The sequence below is a fragment of the Eptatretus burgeri genome, chromosome 8 (genome assembly GCF_056783735.1).
Source record: "Eptatretus burgeri isolate ZD-2024b chromosome 8, Ebu_testis_v1, whole genome shotgun sequence".
In the NCBI taxonomy this organism is placed as follows: domain Eukaryota; kingdom Metazoa; phylum Chordata; class Myxini; order Myxiniformes; family Myxinidae; genus Eptatretus; species Eptatretus burgeri.
Window position 1 is genome coordinate 75,332,851 of NC_140968.1, and position 26,876 is coordinate 75,359,726.

The 26,876-nt window shown below is 42.6% G+C and overlaps 1 protein-coding gene across 4 annotated transcripts in view; it reads right to left on the reverse strand.

Annotated features, from left to right (window-relative positions):
- Positions 1-1,086: 1,086 nt before the first annotated feature.
- The window catches only part of PPP4R1 (protein phosphatase 4 regulatory subunit 1), a 66,943-nt gene continuing 41,153 nt past the window's right edge, over positions 1,087-26,876 (reverse strand). For 3 of the 4 annotated variants that reach the window (XM_085892653.1, XM_085892652.1, XM_085892654.1), the window contains exons 12-20: positions 23,862-24,001; positions 20,364-20,438; positions 17,052-17,237; positions 16,694-16,855; positions 14,091-14,191; positions 10,032-10,152; positions 7,559-7,705; positions 7,238-7,379; positions 1,087-1,809 (exon numbers count right to left, since the gene is read on the reverse strand). In XM_085892653.1, coding sequence (XP_085748779.1) covers positions 1,646-1,809; positions 7,238-7,379; positions 7,559-7,705; positions 10,032-10,152; positions 14,091-14,191; positions 16,694-16,855; positions 17,052-17,237; positions 20,364-20,438; positions 23,862-24,001 — 1,238 coding nt within the window. In that variant the 3' untranslated portion in view covers positions 1,087-1,645. The remainder of the gene's footprint in view (positions 1,810-7,237; positions 7,380-7,558; positions 7,706-10,031; positions 10,153-14,090; positions 14,192-16,693; positions 16,856-17,051; positions 17,238-20,363; positions 20,439-23,861; positions 24,002-26,876) is intronic. The other variant, XM_085892655.1, reaches the window with a different exon arrangement.

Here is a 26,876-nt window from a genome sequence, read left to right on the forward strand (position 1 = left end):
CAGCACCAGAGCGACTCAAGATAATTCGGTGCAATTGTGGTGGCCAGTGTGACAAAAAACATGCACCTGCCGCAAGAATGGACTACAGTGCACACCAGCTTGTGGCCAATGCAGGTGAATAACATGCATGAATGTGCCACATGTGGACAATCAGGATGATGATGACCAGGATGTAGATCTCAATAATAATACAATGGATTTTCATTGCAATTTGACTTTAAAAAATGATCACTCATACAATATCATTTAAGTGATCAGACATAGTAAACTTTGTTATTAGACACCTTAACACGGGTTTCAAAATAATGTCACTGCAAGGTCACAAAATCTGTTGGGATTCTTACTTATTTGGTTAAATTTGGCTATGATTATGATCTCTATGCCAATCTCATAAATAAGTGAATGGACATCTTGAAAGAGTCCATTGAAAATGATACATCCAATGTACTTTATTTTGAGTCGATTTGCATCATTTTGATCAAATTAGGATCAAATTTGACCTTGACCTTGAATTTATCATATGATCTCGATATCCAATCACCTCAAAACTATTAATAAATGAATGAGCATCTTAATGGTACATGTGGCAATAACAACCAATATATTTTATCAATAACTATAATTTTGGCATAACTCTTGATACAATTTCGGTCAAATTTAATGTTGCTTTGGTCAAGTTTAACGTTGACCTTGACATATGACCTTGATATCTAACGATCTTATAAGTATCACTAAACGAATGGGGGTCCTCAAATTAGTTAAAAATGACACCTTAAAAGTGTTTCTTTGTTGTTTCTTTCCAAAATTAGGTCCATTTTAAGTTTTGTGCCTGTACAATGTCGGCCATCTTGGATTTGAGGTCAAAACGAGGTTTCCCATGGGAGGATTCGGGTGGGGTTTTTTTCTGATAAGACATATCGCCAATGAAGTCATTTCAGGTGAGAAAGTTTTGATAACATTTTTGTCCAACCTAAATCGTTCATTGCTTAGACTAGCAGTCTAGAAGCGGATAGCAAAAGTTGCAAACAAAATGCAATTACCACAATTAAAAAAAACAAAAAAAAGATACACAATGCCATAAGCAACCCTATTGAAATAATTTATTAAGAATCTGTATCAAGGAGTGAATAGGTGTACAAAAACGAAACATTCACTCAAAATAAAATTAAAAAAAAAACACATCCAAAGTACATCGGCAGCAATTGGAAGAACGCATTGGCGAGGAAAAAAAAAGAAGAAAAAAAAAAAAGAACGCCCCAAAGACATTTATACAGTTTTTTTTGGAAAAAAAAATTCATAAAACAAAACGTTCTTACGGCAAGGTTCTGACAGCAGCATCGAGATGATGTAGGAAGTCCAAAATTCACAAGGGAACTTTGGATTTTTTTGTTCAGAATAACAAAACATGAAACTTTGTCACTTTTCCTTTTCATGTAAAGACATTTCCCTCTGCTCTATACCTTCAAGCAGTTCTATTGCAAGCCCAAGCCTATAAATTCACAAGAAGGCAGGCACAAAATTGAGATATAAAAATAAACAACAAAAGAAAAATCCCCCTGCATCAGATATTGCAGTTCACCAAAGCACCAGCAGGACAGGATAAAAAGAATAGTCCAACCTCGAGTCAACACACACGACTGGGACATCAGCAGGAGGCCCGTGTGGAAGTGCCACCATCGTCCGTGGAACTTTGCAGTGTTGATGGTGGGATACTGGCAAAAAACTTTACATCAGGGTCTCTATCTCGCTGTAACATTGCCAAGGTCTGGGCCACATCTTGATAAATGCTCTCTATGTCAGAGAGAAAATCTAGGGACAACAACATGAGCAACATCAGAAAAGTCTAGGGCAACCTCAGATCATTCTACAAAGCCCACAAGAAGTGTGTGTCCACTCTCAGGAGAGAAAGAAAACAACATCTGTCCAATCTCAAGAATAAGCTTTCAAACGTGTCTCTCCTCCAAAACCTGCTGGCACGTTGTTAAGTCTGTCTCTGGTGTATGCTCACACTCCATCCCTTCCTTCACTTCAAATGGCACCACAGCCGACTCCGCTCGTGAGAAGGCCGAATGCATCAATTCTGTGTTTGCTGACAAATTGTATGTCCCCAACCATTCGCTCTCTGTACCCACCCTACCCAGTTATATCCAACTGCTTCTGGACTCTGTCATTTGCACCTGAGAAGGTAAAGCTTCTGGCAACCCTCGACTCTGATGCTGCAACTGGAATGGATGGCATCAGCTCACGTTTCCCAAAAACTTGCTCTGCTGCTCTTGCACATCCTCTTTCTGCCTTTTCACCATATCATTTGACCTTGGTCATCTTCCATCTGCTTTGAAGTCAGCCAACAACCACATAACATAAACATAGGGGCAATACCCCTGGGCACTCACCTGGTAGCAGCTGAATAAGATAACCAGGGTACCACTGGTAGGCATGGATGACCGACAAAACATGTAACAGAGAAGAAAGTAAATACCTATGGATTTTTTTTCATGCTGTGAACAAACTTAGGTACATCATGGCTGATAAAGGTTGTGGTCAAGATTCATTAAAATTGTGTGTGTGGTTTCAAAGAAGAGAGCAAATACCTATTTTGGGGGGCATCCCCCCGTAGAGCTCCAAAGACCCCATTTTTTTAATGTCATGAACAAACTTTAGCTCAGCACGGGTGATGAAGGTGGTGGTGAAGTGTCACCAGCATTATGTGTGTGTGTAGTTTGAGAAGAAAGCAAGCAACGATTTTGGGAGGCAAACCCCCAGAGACCTCAATTTTTTTTAATGGCGTGAACAAACATTGGTACATCATTGGTGATGAAGGTTATGGGTAAGTTTCATCGAAATTGTGTGCATTTGAGAAGAAAGCAAGTAACTCTTTGGGGGGGGGGGCAACCCTCCCATAAACTCCCTTCGTAGAGCCCCCTTAAGACCTTGATTTTTTTTTGTTTGAATGCCATGAACAAATTTTGTAAATCACAGGTGATGAAGGTTGTGGTAAAGTTTCAACAGAATTGCATGTGCAGTTTCTAAGAAAGCAAATACCTATTTTGTGGGGCAACCCCTGTCGATCCTCCTCAGGTCATGTTTTTTTTGTTTTTTTTAATGCCATGAACAAACTTTGGTACATACAGCACGGTGATGAACGTTGTGGCAAAGTTTCATCATAATCGTATGTATAGTTTCAGAGAAGTTGTCGCAAGTATTTGTGGACGGACAGACTGACTGACTGACGATGCGCCATTCCATAAGCTCATGAGAACTATGTTCCAGGTGAGCTAAAAAGATTTTAAAAAACAACTCATGCCCTTAAATCTATACCCATCAGCTTACTTCCAATCATCAGCAAGGTCATGGGATTCAACATCACAACAGACATCAAATCCTTCATTTTCTCCAATGGCCTTTTCTCTGACAACCAGTTATGATTCAGATCAGGTCACTTTACCCTGGAAATGCTGCTTCTGCAATCACAATAGATGGAGGCCCTCAATGCCAGACATGAGATCAGGGCCATCTCTCTAGACACATCTTGAGCAATCGATACAGTCTGGCACCCTCTCTGCCTATGGAATACAAGGCCAACTCCACACTTGGCTTACTGGATTTTCTCCATCCTCGTCGCCAACCAGTGGCTCGCAACAGGATCCTTTCATTTCCTCTCCCCATCAAGGCTGAAGTGTCCCAAGGCAGTGTTCCTGATTTCCTGATTCCCTGGAAAATCCTCCATCTCTTTTACTGATGACTCCACCCTCTGCTGTTACATCCCCATCCTCCAGTTAGGTTGGCAGCAGCCACTTGCCTCTCTTCAGTCCTTGACAAAATCAAAAGCTGGTCAAACACTTGGAATATGTCTTTCAAGCCTCACAATTAACAATTCTCTTGAAGTTCAGTCACTCAAACTCTTGGGCCTCACTATCAAGCCATTATCTTTCTTGGTCAATCCATATCTCTAAGTTGGCCTCCAAAGGCAGTCACCAACTGGGCATCCTCCATCGTGCAAGGTCCTTCCTTGGCAGACCTGAACCCCAATTCACCTACCAAGGTTTGCCTTCATCCGCAGCTTAATGGAGTACTGTTCTCCCCTTTGAGCTGGTGCCGCTGCCTCACATCTTGCTCAGCTTGAGACCATGAAAGGCAAGGCCTTCAAGATCATTGGAACCTTCCTCAATGAAGGTTAGTCTATGGGCCTATCATTTTCCCATCAGACACATGTCAGTGGTCTCTGTATTCTACTTCCTCATCTGTGATATTGCACCCTTTGTTCCCTGCAGGTTTCTGCAAGGTACTCAAGATCTGCCAACAACCAACTTCTGGTGAAACTCCCAAAATCCAGAATAACTGTTCACCTCAACTCATTAGTTCCTCTTTTCTCCTGCCTGTGGAATCAACTTCCACATTCTCTTCAACCTCATTCCTCCCTCAAGGTTTTCAAGATCGCTGTTCACCACCATCTCTTATCATCCCCCATCCAAAATTATATTCTTTTCTACCCATTAATCTTCTTCAAGCCACCTCTTTCCAACTTCCTGAGAGTTTCTGTAACCATCTTGGCCACCCCATGTTCTCCCCTCTTCCTCATATTCCTTACCTTCTAAGTCTCTCTCCAGTTTGTCCCTCAACCCTGCTGTTTGTTTTGTTCCGTTGTGCCCTGATCCATCCCATGTTCTAGAGCTCCTCTACAAACCTCGACTATATATATATATATATATATATATATATATATATATATATATATATATATATATATATATATATATATATATATATATATATATATATATATATATATATATATATATAGTTACGGCTGTGGAAATTCGCAATACACCATAAAGGTTCCTTAGATTAGCTATGCCGGTAAGTGAGTGTTCAGATAGCTTTCGCCACCGTTGTTTCGAGGGATTTCTTCGTGTTCACCGGTCTGCGACCCTTTGAGATAGCCGTTTTTCTTTACCTATCGTTATTTTGAACCTACACGCAAACAACAACCGCCACCAAGTACGCCGTAACGCCAAGCACGCAACAAACCAACACAGACAACAACCACCACCAAGTACGTCACAACGCCAACCATGCTACAATTTCCCTCACAACAACCACTGCCATCTTCACCACTACCCTCGCTTCCGAACGCCATCCTCCACAGTCCAAGCTACGACGGTTTCCGCGTCGGGAACCGTCCGAGAACGCGGGCAGGATTTGCAGAACAAAAGCTCTTGCGGAGCCTGTGGGGTTTTTCCCGCCAATTTTCCCCGCGCTTGGCGTGAAGGAAAGGGGGCATGGCAGCTCACTGCCGATTGGTGGATGCACGGCGTGAGGCAGTCGGAGTGAGGGAACGCCCCTTTCCGGGAAGCTTCTCGAAGGGAGGCGGAGCCGAAAACTGGGAGCGAAGGGCGGAGCCCCGCGCTATACAAGGCGGACCGCACGCGGGCTCTCTCTTCTCTTGGTGGTCGAGGTCGAGGTCGAGTTCTCTCTCTCTCGTGGAGGTCGGGTCGTGATCCCTCTCCCTCCCTCTTGTCTTGGCGCTGATTTCTTCCCCTGTCTCCCGGTGGTCCTGTTGAGCGACCTGTTGGCGAAGGCGCGGGCCGGTGGCGAGTCCGGGCGACGCATCGGGGACGCAGACGGGAGGCGCAGCTCTGCCGGCTGTGTGGTGCGAACCTGCGCGTCTGGCGAGGAGCGCCGGAGAGAGCTTACCGCCCATCGTCGCAAGGCCCGGAGTCAGGCGCGGCCACGCTAGCTGCCGTGGGGAGCAGACGTCGCGACCTGCCCACCGAGACACCTCGAGGGTGCAGGTAACCTGCACGGTCTCGTGGGCCTTTTCGGTCATCCACGGCCCACGACCATAAAGGTCTCCGGACCCCGTCTACCCCCTTGCCTGTGAGGAGGTCTTTCCATTTCTTTTGTTCTGTATGACTGCTGTGGCGCAGTGTCCCTGTAAGTAGAACCTGCTAAGTAACTATGCTGTAAATACACCCTTGCTTAGTCAGTCGTATTGCTTTTGTTTTCTATTTCTTGCCTGTACATTGCATTACTGCCTTGCTTGTGTTGTGTGTGTAATACGTGTGCTTTATAATAAATGTCCTTGTGTGAAATGTATCCCGTTCGTCATGTCCTATTTCCCTTTTGAAAGCCATCTTGCATCGTGGAATGAGTAGTGGGTTTTAAACACCCGTTAAAGAGAATCGGATCCGTCGAGGTCGGCGATAACACCGCTCGGTTATCGCTTTAGAACGGAACGAGCCGCTTCAGCGGTCCGTGTCCCAAGCCGACCTGCGGCGCGGTGCAGCCCCTCGGTAGGTTACCCGCGTGGGTATTTAGGTATATCGACATTCAGCAATTCACCTTATTTCGCGCGGGTAGAATGCGGACTGGGCTGTGGTGAGGTTAAACCCCCACCCGTGACTGGTTCCTGGCGGTAGTTCCAGGAGGGTCACGACTGAATTGTCCGTCCGGTGGGCGAGCTGCTACTATTAGTAGAAGACGGCAGTTCGCACGCCAGTGGGCGCGAATTCGTAAATAAATATATATATATATATATATATATATATATATATATATATATATATATATATATATATATATATATATATATATACATATACATATACACACATTACATTACGGAGAGTAAAAGTACGCTGAGCCATAAGATTAAAATTCTTTGTTAAAATCCTGACATTTCAGAATAATACTCAGAGGTAACAATAAGACACTTGACGTGCAGCTGCAGAGACAGCTGTACCTATTATGTCCGATGGGAATGGCTACGCTCCATAATTGAGCTGTGAAGGGGACCAATCAGCATGAGGTTTGGAATAGATTATGAATTAATAAAGTGCAGCTAAAGTCCCTGCAACTACACGTCTGGTGTCTGTTCCCTCTGAGGATGGAAGACAGCGTTCTTCTGAAATGTTTGGATTTTAACAATTTTATTCTTGTGGATCAGCATGCTTTTACTCTCCATACAACATATCTCCTGAACTACCTATATTTAGTCGTACACGCACGCGCACGCACACGGTGTTGGCCATTATAAAGCTTGCTGTGTTTGTGCGAGACATTTGTGAGGATATCCGAAGACTCAATAGCTCAGTGGACCGTCACCACTCAAGTGATGAGGTCCTTGGGTTCGAGTCCCGGGTTGAGTCAGAATTTATATCTGGTTATAGGAACAAGCAAATGGGGACCAAAAATGGCAAAGAAATGCGAAGGGACTTGGTGGGAGAATGGTTCTTGCCTGGGAGTTGCAGAGCCCGTTGTAGAGTACGTGCAAGCAGCAGACGAACGTTTGCAACAGGGTCAATGGAAAGAGACAACAAAGATGGCAATAGGACCCGGGAAAAGTCTTCCATGGGCAAGCAGTTCTCATCCAGCACGGTCTGCAAAACAGAATTGCCAGCTACCACCACAAAACTCATTCATAATCATTCCAGCATGGCACTCTCTCAACATCTGTAAATAAACTCCAAAAGTACAAAAACAAAACAAAAAAACCCAATAACTTATTGAAACCACAAAAGTTAGGAATTTAAAATTGCCTGTTAATGGTGACGCACACCTGACAAATATGAACGAAGGTCTTGCGTTGGATCCACTTGCCACTGTGACAGAATTTCTCCACTAGCTGCAATAAAAATGTGGACAGCAGCGAGTCTGCCAAGCCTCGGTCTTCAACGGCAGCCAGCTTCCGAATGATCTCCCCCATCTGAGACCATCCATGGAGGATGAGCATTATGCAATAATAGCCGAATGCATTTACATGAGAACTGTGAATGACTTGCATTCACTAAATTAATCTCAGTCCTAATGTATAAAAAATAAAAACAAACATACACACATACCAGACAGACCAACAACAACAACAACAACATCAAATGGCAGTGCATGAACATCTGACATCACATGGTAGTTTTTTTTTTGGCAACGATGATACGACTGATGGCATGAACGGTGCGAACTATAATACGGTCTTTGAACACAACATGGTTGTGGCATTTGATTTGTGAAAATACAGTTTATATGGGTGATAATCGAGTTCCAAAAGCAGATCAATTGACTCAGTCGAGCAAGTTTGGGTGTTTATGCCTCCTTCGTGTGACAATCGTAAGATGCGGATGCAATTGGCTTTGTGCAGCATAGGAGTTGATGGCGACGCGAATCAGTCAGCGCTGCATCGAGACACCTTTAAATAGGCAGTTATGTAACTTGCCAATTGATGTTGCACCGAGTGCATGCAGCTTTCAAGTACTTTTTAGTGCTGGTTCTGCAATTAGCAAAAAAATATATATATACCATCAGAGATGGGGAATCCCCCACCATTGAAAAATAATTGAAATCAGATAAGCGTTTTTCCATTTATCACAAAAAAACTTTTTTTAAGATGGCCGCCCCAGTCGGCCATCTTGGATCCGGCCATGCCCAAAATCAATAGGGTTCTTCCTTTTCAGATGGTACATGTGTGACCCAAATTTCAAATCGATATGGCGAACAGTTTATGAGTTATCGCACTCACAGCTATAAATGTTGACGCCCAACCAGCCAGCCGGACGGACGGACGACCGCCCCATTCGGCAATCTTGGATCCGGCCTCGCCCAAAATCAATAGGGTTCTTCCTTTTCAGGTGGTTCATGCGTGACCCAAATTTCAAATCGATATGGCGAACAGTTTATGAGTTATCACACTCACAGCTATAAATGTTGACGCCCAACCAGCCAGCCGGACGGACGGACGGACGACCACCCCATTCGGCAATCTTGGATCCGGCCACGCCCAAAATCAATAGGGTTCTTCCTTTTCAGATGGTACATGTGTGACCCAAATTTCAAATCGATATGGCGAACAGTTTATGAGTTATCGCACTCACAGCTATAAATGTTGACGCCCAACCAGCCAGCCGGACGGACGGACGACCGCCCCATTCGGCAATCTTGGATCCGGCCTCGCCCAAAATCAATAGGGTTCTTCCTTTTCAGGTGGTTCATGCGTGACCCAAATTTCAAATCGATATGGCGAACAGTTTATGAGTTATTGCACTCACAGCTATAAATGTTGACGCTCAGCCAGCTAGACGGACGACGGACAGAAGACCCGGGTGACAACAATATCCCCCTTTCGCCACGCAGCGGGAGATAAAAAAAATCAATAAAACAAAAGAAGAAGAAAAGTAGATTCCATACTGTTGCACTGCCTCGACATTTATCAATACAAGTGTAAACATTCAAAACACGGTATAAACAAGATACTTTTCTGATGTCTGATGTCAACAGCCTCAACAGCTACAGCATCGAGGTAGAGGTGCAAATAAATATTGTTTTAGACATAAGATAGTGCACTAATGTATATTCTCATTTGATATCAAAGGCTAAATGTGTTGCACTAGGTTTTGTAGCGTCAGGTGTTCACTGTGTCATGACACAGGTGTATCCTTGCACCCATAAATAGCACATAATTTGTAATATCAACATCAGTTTAGTATGTAATAAAGAGTTTGCTATTCCCCATATATACAAGGAAATTAGGTTGTCAATGACTATCACCAAATACTGATCTAATACCCTCCTACCCACCCTCCCCTCTCCCAAGGCACAATTAAATTTTTTTTTTTTTTTTAATGTTTCATCTCCAATTTTGAAAGATGCGAAATCTACCAGTCCCTGTCCTCGCATGCAGCACTCTACAGGGATACTTTGGAACCAGAATGGCCGTTTATCAAAACTGGCTTCACTTGACGAGTCTGCAATCTCCCAAATGAACGAAGCCGCTGCTCCATCGTTACACATTGAAAACTTAAGCATGACAATAATAGTTAAAATTACTTGAGCGATCCACATTTCCTTTTACTGCCTTGCTAATATTCCGATTTGGTCGAATGATTTGCAATTTTGCTGTTACGTGTGAACGAAGGGCCGTGATCAAATTGCCGGTTAGTTTCAACGTTTGTCCCGTGCAGTCCAAGTTTCCCATTTCATCAATGGTCCATTACTCGGCCGACGTGAGTAAAGTTATCCGATGTTTCTGGTTGAGATCTTACCAGGCGATGAGAGATCCAGCGCACCTCAGCAACATGGTCAACGCAAAGGCAGATTGCAATAGGACAAAGATGATCGTACACATCGGGTGCAGTGTAAAGCCTCAGCAACAAAATGAGCTGCCTGGAAGAGCAAGAAAAACAAGGGAGCATCAGCCTCTTTGTGGTCATGCACTCGGAAGTACATGGTCTAAAGCATAAAAATGTTCTTAAACGAGCAAAAATTACTTCCTCACCTACTCCAACAGACAACAATGAACTTTAAGGCCCAAGTCACATTTGCCACGGCGGCCGTGGGGTCTCCAAAATCTACGGCCACTAGCAATTATGCGGCGGCCGCAGTATTTCCACGGTCACACAATGTAGCAGTCACATATGTTTTTATTTTTCGGGGAGCTGCACAGTGTATTTATAAATTGTGGAGACCGAAAACGTGGGGTTGCCGTACGGTCTTTGATTTGATGTCACAGGGTGACCTTAGGGCGTTCCTGCGGCGGCCATAGAATTTTCAAGGCAGACGCAAGGCGCCCGCAAGGCGACCGCAGGGGGACCCTAAGGCGAATGTGTGGCCAGATGGACGGTAACGAATGTGTTAAATTTTTTGTTTTAACCATTTTTTTTTTTTTCGGCTTGTCGAATTGCTACGGCGAACGTAGAAATGAAAAAAGTTATAACTCCACGTTATAATTCCACGGCGACCTTACGGCCTGTAAAATATAGCCATACGGAGTCGGGCCACCATGAGGCCACCTCAGAAACTCTGTGGCCGCCGCACGTTTCTGTCAATTCAGAGGGCGTATGGCCGCCGTAGAGCAAATGTGACTTCGGCCTAAATGCTTGGTAGCTCACACTTCAAAAGGAAGAGGCAATGGAGGACTAAACTTGAGAAGCATCTCATGCTTCGTCAACAAATGATACTTGTGTTGATGTTTAATGTACTCTCGAAAACAGCAAGCCGTAATGAAATCCAGAAACTCTCAATTCAAGTGTGCTGCCGTTTGAGAGCCTACTATAAAACTACAAGTCATATGGAGGTGAATATTTGTGTGCGCACGTTTCATAAGCTATCTGCAGCACCAAATCGTTTTTTCATTTATATTTTTTAATGTACAATGTCGAGGCTCGTGTAAGAGCCAACACACACAATGTTTCACAAGGAGAGGAGACAAGAGGGACGGGAGAGGGAAGTAGAAAACAGTGGGGAAAAGACATGCGATCTGTGGAAGGAAGGGGGATGGGGTGGGGTACACGGGGTAAACAAGATGGACACTACAGGGACTTTCAGGAAGGAAAGCAGGGAATATGAAGGAGGTGGGTTTGGGGTGGATTAATGAGGATAGAAAAGATTATTGTTTTGGATGGGGGAAGATAAGAGATTGTGGTGAACAGCTGTTTGGAAGACCTGGAGGGAAGAGTGGGATTGAAGAGAGTGTGGGAGTTTGTTCTGAAGGTGGGGAAAAAGGAGGAATGAAAAAATGAAGGTGAGCAGTGATTCTTGATTCTCGTAGTTTTACCAGAAGGGGGTTGCTGGCAGACCTTCAGCGCCCTGCGGAAATATGGGTGAGACAGATCACGGACAGAGCCGGGGGGGGGTGCGAGGGGCAAGGCCCGAGAGGAGATGGTGGAAGACAGAAAGACCACCGACCTGCTTGCAGTGAGAAAGTGAGCGTCCCAAAGACTCAGCCTCATCACGGGAGATACCAATGATACCATGGTTAGATGTATTTTTCACCACAAACTCCACAAGCCATTCATGTGAGTTCAAAAGTAAGTGGACACAGCGCAGAAGCTACAAGAGGTCATAGGGGAGGGGGAGTTGCAGGGGTGAGGGGTGGGGGTTCCTTTATCATTTGCCATTCCTTACATCTATTCACTTCCATTCATACCTATTACCTTTTCTACTCTTTCCATGTTGTCCCCCCTCCCCACCCCCTCCCTCACCCTCGATTCTATTTTTGTTGCATTCCTGCCTCTTCCCGTTTTCCCTTTCACTTCTGTGATTGAGAGTTTGTGACTATATCCAGCTTATTCACCCTCTGTGCCCTCCTCCCATTGCTCTCATTCTTCCCAATGTCCTTTACTCCTACAATTCTCCCTCTGTTTTGTCCATATACCCTGCTATTTATGTGGCCCCTCCTCCCCCTCTTTCCACTGTTCTTTTTGTGTTGTTATGTCCTGGTCCATTCTGTGTTCTAGCCCCTCTACAAGCCTCGACCCCATATACAAAACAAAACTAGAACGGCACTCGGTAGAGCGCATACCTCTGCTAGGCTGACCAGTTTATATTTTGCATCCCGATAGGCCGGATCTGGATCCAGATCTGAAGCAAAAATGGAATCAGCTTGTTTCATCACCAAACCAACTCATTCACCAAGTTTCATCCAAATCCGTTAAAAAAAATGGTTTTAAAAAAAAAATATATATATATATATATATATATATATATATATATATATATATATATATATATATATATATATATATATATATATATATATATATATATATATATATATATATATATATATATATATATATATATATATATATCCGGATCTGGATCTTCATCAAAATAGAATCGATTTATCCTTGTCATACACCCAAGTTTCATCCAAATCAGTCCATAAGTTTGAGATGTCGTGTTGTTTATACTTTTTACCCCTAATCGCTCCAATGGTAAAAAAAAAAAACTGAATTTTTTTTTTCTCACATCTTGATCCTCATCAAAAATGAATCAATTCTTCCTTGTCACATTTAACCTGTCCACAACTTTTTGAGACATCCTTTTCACAGAAAGACAAACAGACAGAGATGAAGACATAACCTTCATCCACCTTAGGTGGTGGAGGTAAAAATTAAATTAAATACACTATCTGGCCTCTCGGCTCTGGATATTGTGATCCACCAAAGGTAAAACTAGACATAAACCGATAAACCTCCACCCACATCAAGTCTTTGCTTCCTCCAACTTTGACCTAAAACCTCAACACCATTTGACCTCAATATCTAATGTGAACATGTTTATCATGGTACATGTACTTAGCCTAGTTCAAATCCCATCGTGAAAGGTATCACATGAACACGAGTTTCAATGTGACCTCTGATCCTTGACCTTTTAGTGACAAATAATCTAACATGGCTGCACACACTTAAAGGTTTACACATACTTGTACCAAGTTCGACTAAAATCCCTTCAGCATTCTCAACTATCACATTTTTACCTGCCATGACCTCTGACCTTTGTCCTTTTGATGCTGAAATCGAATCAGTTCATGTTTGCATCATTATATACACTTATACCAAGTTTGGTCAAAATCCCACCACTGGTTCACAAGTTAGCTTGGTAACAGAATTTTTACCGAACATGACCTCTGACTTTTGACCTCTTAGCCCCATAATCTTAGTAGTTCATGTTTACATCATTATACATACTTGTACCAAGTTTGACTTGGATCCCTTTAGCCGTTCTAAAGTTATTGCGGTAACGAAAACGCGTCACTGAAGCACGGAAGCACTAGAGAACAATGCTTCCGGCGACTTCGTCACGGAGGAATGACAAAAACATCTCCCATGAGGAAGGCTGGGATTGGAGCCCATTTGCTCTTGCACATTTCCTCTCTATTCCATTATGGTCTTACAGCATTTGCTCTCTTAGCATGCAAGTCATTCTAAAGCACCTCAGGGTCATGGATGCATCAACTGCCATCAGTCTCATCAGACCGATAAGTTGCAACTTGTCTCCACACCTCAACTTAATTGCTCCCTTCTTGTGAAACCACCACCTCAATTTGGTTGTCCTTCTCATCCTTTCAGACCCTTGATATGGCGATTTACCACACTATTGTATCAAACTCCAAGACATATGTAGATGTATCAAAAATAAATATAAATAAATATTTTTTTTGCCTACTTCTCATTAAACTGGTTTCAGCTTGATAAGGCAATTATAGTTCACTTGATTTTAATATCTTAATGAATGTTGGTTTGTGCTTCAAAATCTGCAACAAGACTTAGACACGTTTTAAATATTTAAAAAACCCTTCCCTCGCACATTCAACTCACTCTCCCAAATCATATCTGAAGCGCCAGTTGCGGATGTTATCCGTGACAAGGAATTCTTGCAGATGATAAAGGTACTCACGACGTTTCTGCTCAGGAAGGAGCTGAGGAAAAGGAAGGAAGGGAAAGTGCAGGGCATCATGTCAGTGCAATTTGTAGAGCCAGTGATTTTCCTCAATCATAGAACAGACAGAATTCATGACTTGGTATAGAAAACCAAAAAAACCCGAATGTGGCAGTCACACATATACAGTGCACATCCCCAACATTTTACTTAAAAGTCTGAAAAAACAAACAAACAAACAAACAAAAAAACCTTGCCATCTGTACTGCGCAGAGTTAGTGTGAGAATTTTTTTTCTGGAATCAGTCAGCACTCGTGATGAGCAGCTCGACTCCAAGGGAAGGGTAAACAATGTCATGTTCCTTTGCACTCGACATGTGGGCACGCCTCGCATATCTACTTCGGCTTGGAGTTGTGACATCATGCATGGGCTTTGCACTCAGAGTGATGCACTTGATTTTTTTTTTTAATTCAGTTTGCAAATAAAAACAAACTATTTGTTCTCAATGCTTGTTTGCTAGTAAGGTTAAAGCACTGTACATTATTATTGGGCCGTACCGCTCATGATTATGGTAGACATTGTAATCTCCATGTATAATACGCACTGCTTACTGAAAAGAGAAATTGAGGGAACAAAGTGTGCACTATACACATAAAATACAACGCAATAGTGTGCACTATAAGGTAGGTCAAATTAAAATATAATCTTCACTAAATCGCTTGATTTTTGTGTACGATAGTGCAATTATGAAAAGTATTTTGCAATTTTATGCACAAGGGATACCATCTACAGCCGGAGCATGAGCACAGCCAATAAATGCTCCACTCATGTTAATCGCAGCTGCTTCAGAAGATGGGTGCTGCGAATCTAGATCTTGATTGCTTGCACTAAATACTGAATAAAGTTCTGTCAAATAATCTCTGAAGAGCCGAGTCAAAGTGAAATTCTACAAGAAAAAAAAAAGCCACACTTTATTAAAAATATGATCATTGGCCAAAGCAAAATGTCAGTAATCGCATGCGTATGTGTGCAGTTTTGGAGAAACTTTTTTTTACAGTGAAAAATCGTCGAAATACAGATGAGATTGCCAAAAAAAAAATACTGGAATTTTTGGGCATACAAGTTGATAACTTTTTCCCTGGAAGTCCCGGCCTTGACTTGAACTCAAAATCGACTCGTCTCTGGTTTAAGACAATGAATTGCATAAATTAAAAAACAAAAATGCAAAGTGATATTTTCTGAAATGAATTGTATAAAAACACTACAGAAATCATTGCCCAGAGCATTTGCCAATTGGGTGAGCAGGGTGTGCAATGAAACGTTAATCTGCTGACTGACGCATGCAAAACTAGAGAGTTCATAGAACACCTTGACCCAAGCAGTGATCAAGTATACAATTCATTGAAATAAAATAATGATCTTAAAAGTCGTATACAAGATAATTTTTTAAAATCTGAAAATTTAGTGCCGTTGAAGCAGTCTTATACACCACCTTAATTAACATATCCAAGGACTGCAAAACTGGAGGTTTTTGGAAGCTGTAGGAAGGAGATTTGTGTTCTACAATGTTCAAGCATATAACTCAATTTAAATAAAATAAAGATTGTCAAGGTCAGATACAAAAAAGATTGCAGAAATTTACCACCATTGATGCACAGCTATTACACCACCCTAAATCAAATACCTTCTATTAGTGATTTGTGCCTGTTTGTGTCATTTATGATGTCCTTAAAAACAGCAAGTTTCCTGTTTTGAATGGTTCCCAATTTTGACTCCTAAATGGACAGAATTATAAAAACTATTAAAAAAAAAAACTATCACTCCTCTATGCGTATGTGTGATCGGGCCAAATTCAGACCCAAAGTACTACTAAGTTGCAGATTTGTTTTCTGATTTGTGTTCAAAATATAACTTCCAATTGAAATCAAGATGTTCCTCGACCAAACTGACGTTTATGGACGGATGGATGGAAATAAGCAAATGCTTAACCCCACTTTTCGCTTCATGTACATGAAGTAATCATCCAATAAATAACAAGCACGCACTCTAACTCACCAATTACGTTTCATCCCTCCCTTTCAATCCCAATAATATGTATCCATCCTTACTATATGATCTGAAAATGCTTCCTATAAAATCATGCCAGTCGTACACGGCAGCTTTTAAGTTGGAAACATCCACCCATCACCCCACTCTGCTCCTAATAAACTGAATTAATTTAAGATTTGTTTTCAGAATAACTTTATTGGATTTTACCCTGTCAGTCTCTGCAAACGGAAAAAAAAATCAAGGCTCTTCCATGAATCTAGATCTTGTATTGAAATATCAATTCACACAGGAGACTTATTAAAACAAATTCAGAGATTCTTGAAAGACAGAGACATTAAATCTTCCGCAAAGTTCGCTTGCATCATCATGTTTTTACCAAAACGTATATCTCAGTGGGGTGGAAAAGAAAAAAAAGGAATAACAAGAAACACCAACACAAGTAAAGACAGAGAGGAGTTGTGTGGGCATGGTGGGGGTGTGAGGAAACAGACACCTTGAGGAAATCGTGCATGTGTCGAAGAACGCCGACACGGACATCATCCAAGTCCTTGAGGAAGCCATTGAAGATTGGTACAAGGTCTGCAGCAGTGACCTGGTCCCCTAGAATGAGCGCCAGCTCATGGATGGAAAAGGCTAGTGTGCGGCGGACTTTCCACTGACCATATGTACCGTGGCCCACAGCAACATGTCAGTCAGTACAAAACAGAAAATTATCATTCAAGTGAATCTCAAAACAAGCAGAACACGTGCAGTTCATTTAAGTGCACGGAGCAAAGTCAAGATTAAAAATTTCATAAAACTTCCCACACACAAACATGCGCATCAAGTGCACACGGGGTTTCAGTGCAAACCTGCATGTCTGCAGCGAGAGAGCTGAACGTGCGCCTCAAGTAACGCCAGTGCTCCCGGCCAAGTGCGAAGGCGACACCTGGAAGGCTGTATGCGCAATGCCGTGCTATCTCTGTGTCAACGTTCTGAGCACGTGCTGGGTCTGTCATGGACACAAACTGGGCCAGCAGTTCAGAGGGGATCACATCCTGCGGGTGATTGTGTGAGAGAAGGAGCAAGGCAGGTGCATGCAAATTTGGCAAAAAAAATATAAAAAAAAATCATCTGCTACCAAGGGAAAATGCAGATGTTCTTGGCTAAATCTGGCCAACCGATTTCAAACCTGTAGTCATAATTTATCCAGCACATCAGGTTTTCAAAATATGTACATATATTAATGATACCCAGCATGTCATATTGTTGCGAATCTGGAAGCCATGAGCACTCAACATTCAGGTCCCCATAGCTCAGTTATTTCGATAAGTAATTGTAGATAGATAGCTCCTTTTCCCCTATGTCAAATGGGAATTAAGTGTACATGCGCTGCGATGTTATTTTATAGATACGATTTTTACACTTGTAATAACAACAACACGCCTTCATCGCGCTTCCTCAACCCGACGTCATAGCGCGGAGTTCGCGGTGGGCGGAGTTCAAGGAGGGACCTTGTGGCAGCTCTCGACCAATCAGGGGGATGCGAGCGAGGTTGCCGTCAGTTGGCCAATGAGCGCCACAACGCAGGACAATGTTACTCTCCCCGTTTGAGGGGCGGTCCACTGTGACGGCCGCCACGCCGGTCCAATCAGCTGACTTGGCACACCTTTCAGCCAATCACGGGGGCAAAGAGCGCAATTGCACGCCAAAACCGTCCAGTGAGCGAGAGCAGGTCCAAAGAGGCGGCTCCTCCCCTCTGGAGAAGGGGTGAATAAGTGTTCGGGGCGTTCTGTCTTGAAGTGAAGGTTGCGTCGCCTGATCAGCCTCGTCGCCTGGTCGCCTTGTCTGGCCTGCCGGCGTTCTGTCTGATCCACCTTCACACCGGCTGGCGTCCATCATTGCATTGTGTTGCGGGTTCGAGTCCCGCCGAACCGGATCATCGAAAACCGCACGAGGCGAAGAGGTGCGAGACAGGTTCTCCCCTTCGGCTCACCTTCCCTCCTGAGCTGAAGGGCCAAATAAAGGCCGCAGCCATCATTTCTTATGATGTGTGTGTCTGTGGGCCTAGTCTATAAGTAGTAATTGTTTAAGTGCCTTGTACATAATTTGCATTTCATTTCTTATAGTCGGATAACTCTGCTCTTAGTGTGTTCACCCTCTCCCCTCCCCCCCCCCCGCCCCAGAAATAAATCCCCTGTTAAATGTTTCAGCTTGTTTCTGTGTTTTCTTTCATTGGTTCAGCACGGTGCGTGTTGGGAAATTGAGAAGCGGCAAATTGTGCATTTGGACCGACGGACCTCAGTAACCATCCTCTCGGGTTACGCATGGTTCGAGCACGCTAACGGCTTGTACTGCTCGAGCTCCGCCGAGGGTGAATTTCCCCGGTAGTTTGAACGACATGGGTATTTCGGTAAATTGAAATTGGCAATCGACCCTATCCCACGTGTTTGACCTATTGGCGATCTTCGGTCCGATAAGGGACCCGTCGGCTCCGGAGTTATCCGGGGTGACGACCTATAAATTCCGGGTGTTCGGTGGTGCCAACTCTACTGCTCCATCTAGCGGTTGTGCTCGCCACCGAAACTCGGCCCCACAACAATATTAGATACTATATTGTTGCAGATTGCCACATTGTACATCTAATATCAGTGCTTCATAATTACATTCACGTCATATTTAGAAAACAAAGATTGATCTCAGTGTATAATGTGTAGTATACAAACCAAGAACATAAACAAGTTGCAGAAAAATAAGTAAATAAAACATGGTAATGTTAGTGAGGGTGTAAACTTGATAGAGAAATCTGCCCCATTGTGAGTGATTCAGAAACAACACTTGAAGTTTACACTCTTCCTTTCACTATAGTCAGCGTAGGCACTGTTCAGATGTGTTCAGAACTGTGTGAGACACTTGCTCTTGTGCTTGTGTGTGCAATTGTTCTCCCATTGGAGGAACCAGCAGTAATTACCCATTATGTTTGGGTTGAACCAGCCTTGATACCTAATTTCCATGACCAAAATGTCTTGGTGGAACCTTTAGCCATGCTCAGCGCTTACCTCACCCAGATTAGGTGGAAAGAAATCAAGATGAGAATGCAAGAAGTGCATTTTAAGAGGCATCCAACAGCCCATTCACTGATAGGCCTTCAGCATGTTATCCACTAATTCCACATGCTGTTCAGCTCTATGGTTCCCAAGAAAGTTCTACACAACCAACACAAATGCTGCCCATGCTGCAAACTCGAGTGGGTTCAGTTTAGTTTTGAACTCAGGATCACACATCAGTTGTCATATCTGGGGCCCAACAAAAATGTTTGCTTCGAGTAGCATCAGTTTTCTGTGTGCCAAACTTCTCTCCGAGATATCGGAAGTCATTACCGTCGTAATCCGATGCCTTTACAAAGTTTTTCATAAGGGTTAGGGTTAGTTAAAAATTGTAATGCCGCATGGAAAATTTCACTTAAAAATTCATAGCTTCGTCAGTTTTCATCCATTTTAAATAATTTAAAGTGAATTCTACATCAGTTGTATTGCTATAATTGAAACCAAAAATACAAAAAGAATAATTTATGATCACCCAATCACCCACCAGGACAAGCACCAATAATTGGACCATATGTATAACTGAACATCCTGACGTGCTAAGAAAATTCCGACTTCAGATTCAGCATACTCTATTTTATCAAGAACAGGGTTTAACCTTTTTAGTATTGTTTCCCTCTGAAATTGCTGAATAATGATATTCCCCCTACCCCCCCCCCACCACATTATTAACACTAAATTATTTTTTTTAAACAAATTATTCCAATAAATATTTTCATTAAAATATTGATACACAATTTATTGCTTAACATTAACAGTCTGATATTATTTTAACATTAGCATTCCTAAAATCTGTCGTGTTGACTGTCGTAGTATGACATTTTCTTTTATAGTGTTGCAAATAAGCACGTTCACTTTCAGTGAATTTTTGTTCCGCTAATTTTTCATCGCTTGGGAAGCATATTCGGACGACGTATTCAACACAATAAATAGTTTGAAAATTGTTCAACCTAAAAAATAATTTTCCCCCTGAAATCCGCAAATTTTCCCCCAGGTTAAGAATTACTGATGTAGAACATATGTTTCCACCCCAGTAGCTAAATCGTTGTTGTGCAGTGTAATCCTGTAGAAAGTTTCTACCTGTTCTGCATCTGCAAATTCCTTCTGTGGTTCAGACCAAGGGCTGTTTGATACATCTCCAGAGGTTTTCTGAGCCTGGTGGAGTAAGGGATATTTGGGTCAACAAGAAGGCTTGAAGCATGGGGTCTCATAATAACATGCTTATGTAATATCACAGACAAGAAAAAAGAAAAGAACAAAAAAAGGTTGTAAAATAAAAAACAGTCAAATGTATTGCATTATGTTAAGGCGCTGTCACACCCTGACGTTTTAGCCAGCAATGGCAACGCATAAAAATGTATGTAAAACGTTGGTGTACGCTGAAGTTTTGAGTTTTTTTTTTTAAGTTTTGGTCGCATTCATAATGTGTTGGTCGTATGCATAACATATTAGTAACAGGCACAGAACGTTTCGGTGTCTTAGAGATAACTTATACCAACGAATGCTTAGCCTGTTGTTGGCATTCACAACCTATGCCCAACGATAGTTTAACTTGGGCATAGCGCGCTGCACGTATCGCTGACGAACTCGTGGCGTAGCCTGTTAAAACCCTGCCGCACGCCAATTTAAATCATAACCGCCTGAGAATTGGAAGTGTCAACATCGCAGTCACACCTTGACGATTTAGCCAGAGTAAGCCGACCTATGAAAAATGTGTCTAAAACGCTGGCACACGCCGAATACGGTATAGGTAAGTTGTGTATACGTTAGGAGCATGCTGAAAAACAATGAAGTACGCTGTCATATTCCGTGGTACGTCTAGTACGTCGTGAAATTTCAAGTATGCTGAAAATTTTATGACGTACTCGACGTATGGCTCACAAGTTCCGCATATGCTGGCATAAGTTCTCGGCACGCTCTGCAATCGTTGACACACATTACTTGTAAGTTACTCACAAGTCGAAACACGTCGAGGTAATGGTTAGCATAGCCGAAACTTAATTTTTTAACTGATGAGTAACGTGCTTTGAACCTATGAGTAGCGTATCTCAAACGCACATTGTCGTATGTAGACGACTTTGATTGACGTCTTCCGGACGACCACAGAACTTACTGAACGTGTTTCTAACTTACATCTACCGTATAATGGCGATTTGGCAGCGTTTAGGGGAATTGGTATGTACAAATGGGCTTCACAAGAGGAACCCGTCAGTGTTCCAGACTCCATGTTGAGTAGATGTCAATGTCAGTAGTATCAGTAGTAGTCGTATTAGGTGAGCGTGTCAGTAGTAGTAGTAGTATTAGTATTGGTAGTAGTCGTAGGTCCATGTCAGTAGTAGTAGGTGAGCGTGATGGGGAGGGTGTGGGTGATGATGGATCCTCGTTGCGTCCACGAATAGGAGACTACTTTGCACCATTGTTCGATGTTCTTTTCGGCTAATTTTTTTTTTCTCATTCCCACGATGAACTATTTTTTTTTTTCAGTTTGTAAAGTATTCAAAACGACTTGGACAAATGCATAATGTACTAGTAATGAACACAGAACGCTTCGATAACTTATAGATAAGTTATACCAACGATTGATTAGCGCGTTTTAGGCGTCCACAACCTATGCCCAACGATAGTCTAACGTATGCATAGCGTGGCAGCGCATCGTCGATGATTACGTGAGGTTTTCTATTCATAGGCTGCAACTTCACTTTTAATAAATGCTTGTCACTCGCCTATTGTTTTTGGACGCTGATGCTCGGCAATTGAAATAGTTTCCATTGAACGAGTTAAATCGCTTCCACTCGACTATTGAAATGATTTAATGATAATGCTTGGTTATCCTTGGACCCACTCTGGCTAGCAGCTCGTCGAACATCGCTGGGGGCATTCGCAGGAAGTTGATGAAGGATGCATGGTCCTCGTTCCGGAGTTCCACCATGAGCTGGTCATATATGCCGTAATGGCGTTGACTCCCGATCCATGGTCTGACCCAGTTCCTTCACCTCCGATCACGTCTTCTTCTGCCGGCTCTATTGGCACGCAACTGGGGCAGTGTCAACTCGATGAGGTCATGTTGATGTTCGAGGACAGGTAGGTATTGTCGTCTCAGCCTTGCCGTATCCTCCATCTCTCGGAATGACATGGACATGTACATGTACTCACCACGTAGTCTAATAAAAAGACGGGTTCCTCCTGCGAAGCCCCTTTTTATATACCAATTCCCCTAATCGCTGCCAATACGCCATTATACGGTATCTCTAAGTTAGAAACGCGTTCAGTAAGTTCTGTGGTCGTCCTGAAGACGTCAAATACGTCGACATACGTATTTGTGCGTAGGACATGCTTTACAAATAATTCCCAAGCATGTTACTCACAGGTTATAAATAAGTCACGGGTGCCCTAAACATTACTTTGACGCGTTTCGACGTATGAGGAACTTTCAAGTAACGTGTTGAAGTGTGAACAACGTTAGTGTAGCATGCTTACAAAACGTTACTCATAGGTTACAAATAAGTTTCGGGTACGCTAAACATTACCTCGACGCGTTTCGACTTCTGAGTAACTTACAAGTAACGTGTGTCGACGTGTGTCAACGATCGCATAACGTGCCTACAACTTATGGCCAGCGTAGCGGAACGTGTGAGTCATACAGCGTAAAATTTAAAGCATGCAAAAATTTGAGGACAACCCAAAAGTACAACGTTAAAAGCCAGCGTAATATGACGTATGGCAGTGTTTTTCAGCGTGCTCTTAACGTATACAAAACGTACCCATAACGTATTCGACGTGTGCCAGCGTTTTAGACAAATTTTTCATAAATCGGCATACGCTGGCTAAATCGTCAAGGTGTGACAGCGGCTTTAAGCAATTCATTTGTTACAAAAAGTATCACATTATCTTATAAATATAATAAAGAATATCAAACAAATATAAATAATGGTACAAAACACAGACAAACAGAAAGACCCACCTAATCCTGGGATCACAGGGACAAATCTCATCTATTGCACTGATTTGTTCACGATTTACCAATGCTGTTGTAATGAATCCAAAAACTACACTGATGTGCACCAATTGTCTTTGTTGTGCATGCGACACATGCACAAGTTCCTTCCCAAATGTTTTACCACTGTTAAAAATGGTCATCTCTCCAATCGCATGGAGAAGCAGGCCGAGTGCCGGTGTTCGTAGTGAAAGGGTTGGCATCATAGGATGGGAAAAGTTGACCACCGAGAAGAGCTCTTTATTGAAAAATAGCGAGTCGTGCTGCTTTAGGGTTCAACCTTCGACGGTATTCAATCAAACACGATTATCAGTGGTACATTTAACTTTCTGTGCCTTTTGCTACACCCTTTGTCCAAACGCTTTTCATTGATGATATTCATCTTGAGTACAAGTTAAGGCAGAAAAGGGAGTGAGGACATTTGCAAAATGGTGCTGTTCAGCGTGATCTCAATCAATCAATAAATAAACAAATAAACAAACAAATAAACAAACAAAACAAGCGTGGTTCCACCACCCTGCCAATACATACCAAGAAAAACTCAAATTGCAACAAAATTAAGCAGCTAGACTCTTTCTTCTTACCTCAAATTTTACAGGGCTCTGTAGTGCTTCAAGCTCCTTTGATAAGGATGAAGTAAAATCGTCGAAGTTTGGAGCACCACCAGTATTCATCTGCTCATCCAATTCTCCTGCACAAGCAGTCACTTCAGTGGTACATGTTGCTGCATGTGAACATCAAACAATTTTCAGCAGAAAACGCAAGCCTAATAAGTATCAAGCATCCATTCACATCAACAGCGACTGTCATTCTTGACTTTGATAATCATCAAACAAGTTGCAGAAATTGAAATATCTTCGCAGTGATTGAGTAAAGCCATTCAACAAGTGATTAGCAAGTCTGTGGCCAGACCAAAATAAATAGATTTTTAAAAAAAACAGAAGTCGATCAACAAGAAAAATATTGCACCACAATAGAAACTGCATTCGTTTCTCGTCATTACAGTATACAGCTACAACTGAAGTTAAGTTGATGGCACGACATCGCAAATCCCCACGCTTCCCACCAAAAGCAAAGTTGAAAGATGGCAAAAGGTTCTACCAGGAATGACCCAACATCAAGTTTTGAATTACAAAAATAAATCTTCTGTTTTGACCCATGTGACCCTAAGTCCTCACACCTTGGAGCATGAACGACCCACTTAAGTCCCCACTGTATTAAATAATAATAAGTGGTGCCAGGCACAACAAATACCACCCATTTAAAGGCATAAAGTTATTTTGGGGATCAAATTAAAATTTGATACATCCTCAACCTGAATGTTGATTATAAGGAATATAATAAGGAATATTTTAGTCTTAGTTTGAAGTCAATTAAATCATTTTTGACGAAGTTATGACCGTAAAATGATTTTGACCTTTCAAGGCCACACAAGGTCAAAGGTCATGGTGTCAAATGAAAGCCAATAAAGGACTTGATACATGTCTTCCATAGTAAACATGCATATTCCTAACCTTCTTTGATTTATAATGGAAAATTTGTAATTTTGACCGATGACCATGACCCCCAAAACTTCGGACCCTACCGATCTTCACAAATATGCATTTTCACTATAGGAATGGGTAGGATTATAAGTGACAAATATAATAAGGTTCACTATAAGCTTAGTTTGAAGTAAATCAGATCATTTTGACGAAGTTATGAGCAAAAAACGATTTTGATCTTTGTGACCTTGACCTTGACCTTTGATCCAATTGGACCCAAAAGTTAATGGGGTCGTCCAAGGTTCATTGCCCACCTGTGGATTAAATTTGATAGTGTTTGCGAAAGCTGTTTTGCCGTAAAGTTGCTAACAGACAGACAAACAAACAGACAAACAAACAGGACGATTACAATATCCCGCTACCTCCCTCCGGGGGGCGGGATAATAAAAAAAAAATTGTTACATATTTCATGCATCCCCAATGTTTATTGATATACAAAGTTTCATTTAAAACAAGTGAAATCATTCACTACAGCACGTGTGGTGAAGCAAATGAGTACACCAATGTCATTGAAAGAACCACTTATCACTTTGCCACCAATATCTGCCATAATTGTAAGTACATTTCAACTACTAATGCATGACAAAACACTTGTTTATGGCTAATATTAAAGAGAATGATGGCATAAGAACTTAGCTTTCAGCGTTCGGCACGAAATGCCATGGTGGGCGGAAATGACGTCTTTCGTTCGTTCGTACATGAGAGGGGAGCGTTCTTGTTTTTTTTCCATCAAGCAATAAATTCAAGGGTTTTCACATATATAACACATTAGTTTCACAAATTTCCATTGAAATACTCGGGTATTTCCGTCAATTGTTGCCATTTCTGTCTAGGTTACGCACTGCCATCTACCGGACGGCCGTCATTGGCTCACTTGAGGCACGTGGGGGGGGGGGGACACCGGGGACATTTCAAACTCGGTGCAATTGTATACAGCGCATGTGCTGTAAAAAGTTTTAAAATGTGCTCACAATTATACTTTTTGGTATTTATCATTTTGGCCCTACCCCAAGACCCCAGGGAACAGGGCCAAAATGATACAGCTCTCACACCTTTTTGCTACGTGATCATAACTACAAAGTTTCGTGAATTTCTGCACAACCATTTGAGAAGATAGTGTGAAAGACGGACAGAGAGACAGACAGAACTAATCACAATATCCCCCATTGTTTTTTCTTTAAAGCATGAGGATAACAAGGCTCATGTAAACAACAACACTCAGTAGGCATGAACAAATTGCTTCCTGTACAACTGACAGAATGGTGGGTACATCAATAAAATTTGAAGGAAACTAAAGGAAGTGCTCAGTCAAATAAGGATTTCAAACAGGAATGTGAAGAAGAAAAAAAAAAAAAAGAAAAAAAATTAATAAGCCTTGAAGACTAAAAAAAGCAAAAAGTTTTCATATCCACTCGAGTGTTTTCACATGTCACAGACAAGAATAACAAGTATAAATGTCAAAAGGTTCCACTTTGAAATAAAGGGCCATCATGGTATTTTAAGGAGTGATGCATCAATTGGGGGACCTTTATTTTAGCTATTGACAAACTGATCAACCATTGTAATGTATGGTAGTATTAATAACGAGCAAGAGTACCTGGTGTTGCCAGGAAACGCAACGTCCCTCCTCACATCAATTCCCCCTTCTCCTCCTAAACACCCCCCTCCCGCTGGACTCCCACCCGACCCCTTCCCCTCTCTCTGGACTCGCACCCGACCCCTCCCCTCCCTCTGGACTCGCACCCGACCCCTCCCCTCCCTCTGGACTCGCACCCGACCCCTCCCCTCCCTCTGGACTCCCACCCGACCCCTCCCCTCCCTCTGGACTCCCACCCGACCCCTCCCCTCCCCCTCCCGCTGGACTCCCACCCTCCCCCTCCCGCTGGACTCCCACCCTCCCCTCCCCCTCCCCTCCCACCCGACCCCTTCCCCTCCCTCTGGACTCCCACCCGACCCCTTCCCCTCCCTCTGGACTCCCACCCGACCCCTTCCCCTCCCTCTGGACTCCCACCCGACCCCTTCCCCTCCCTCTGGACTCCCACCCGACCCCTTCCC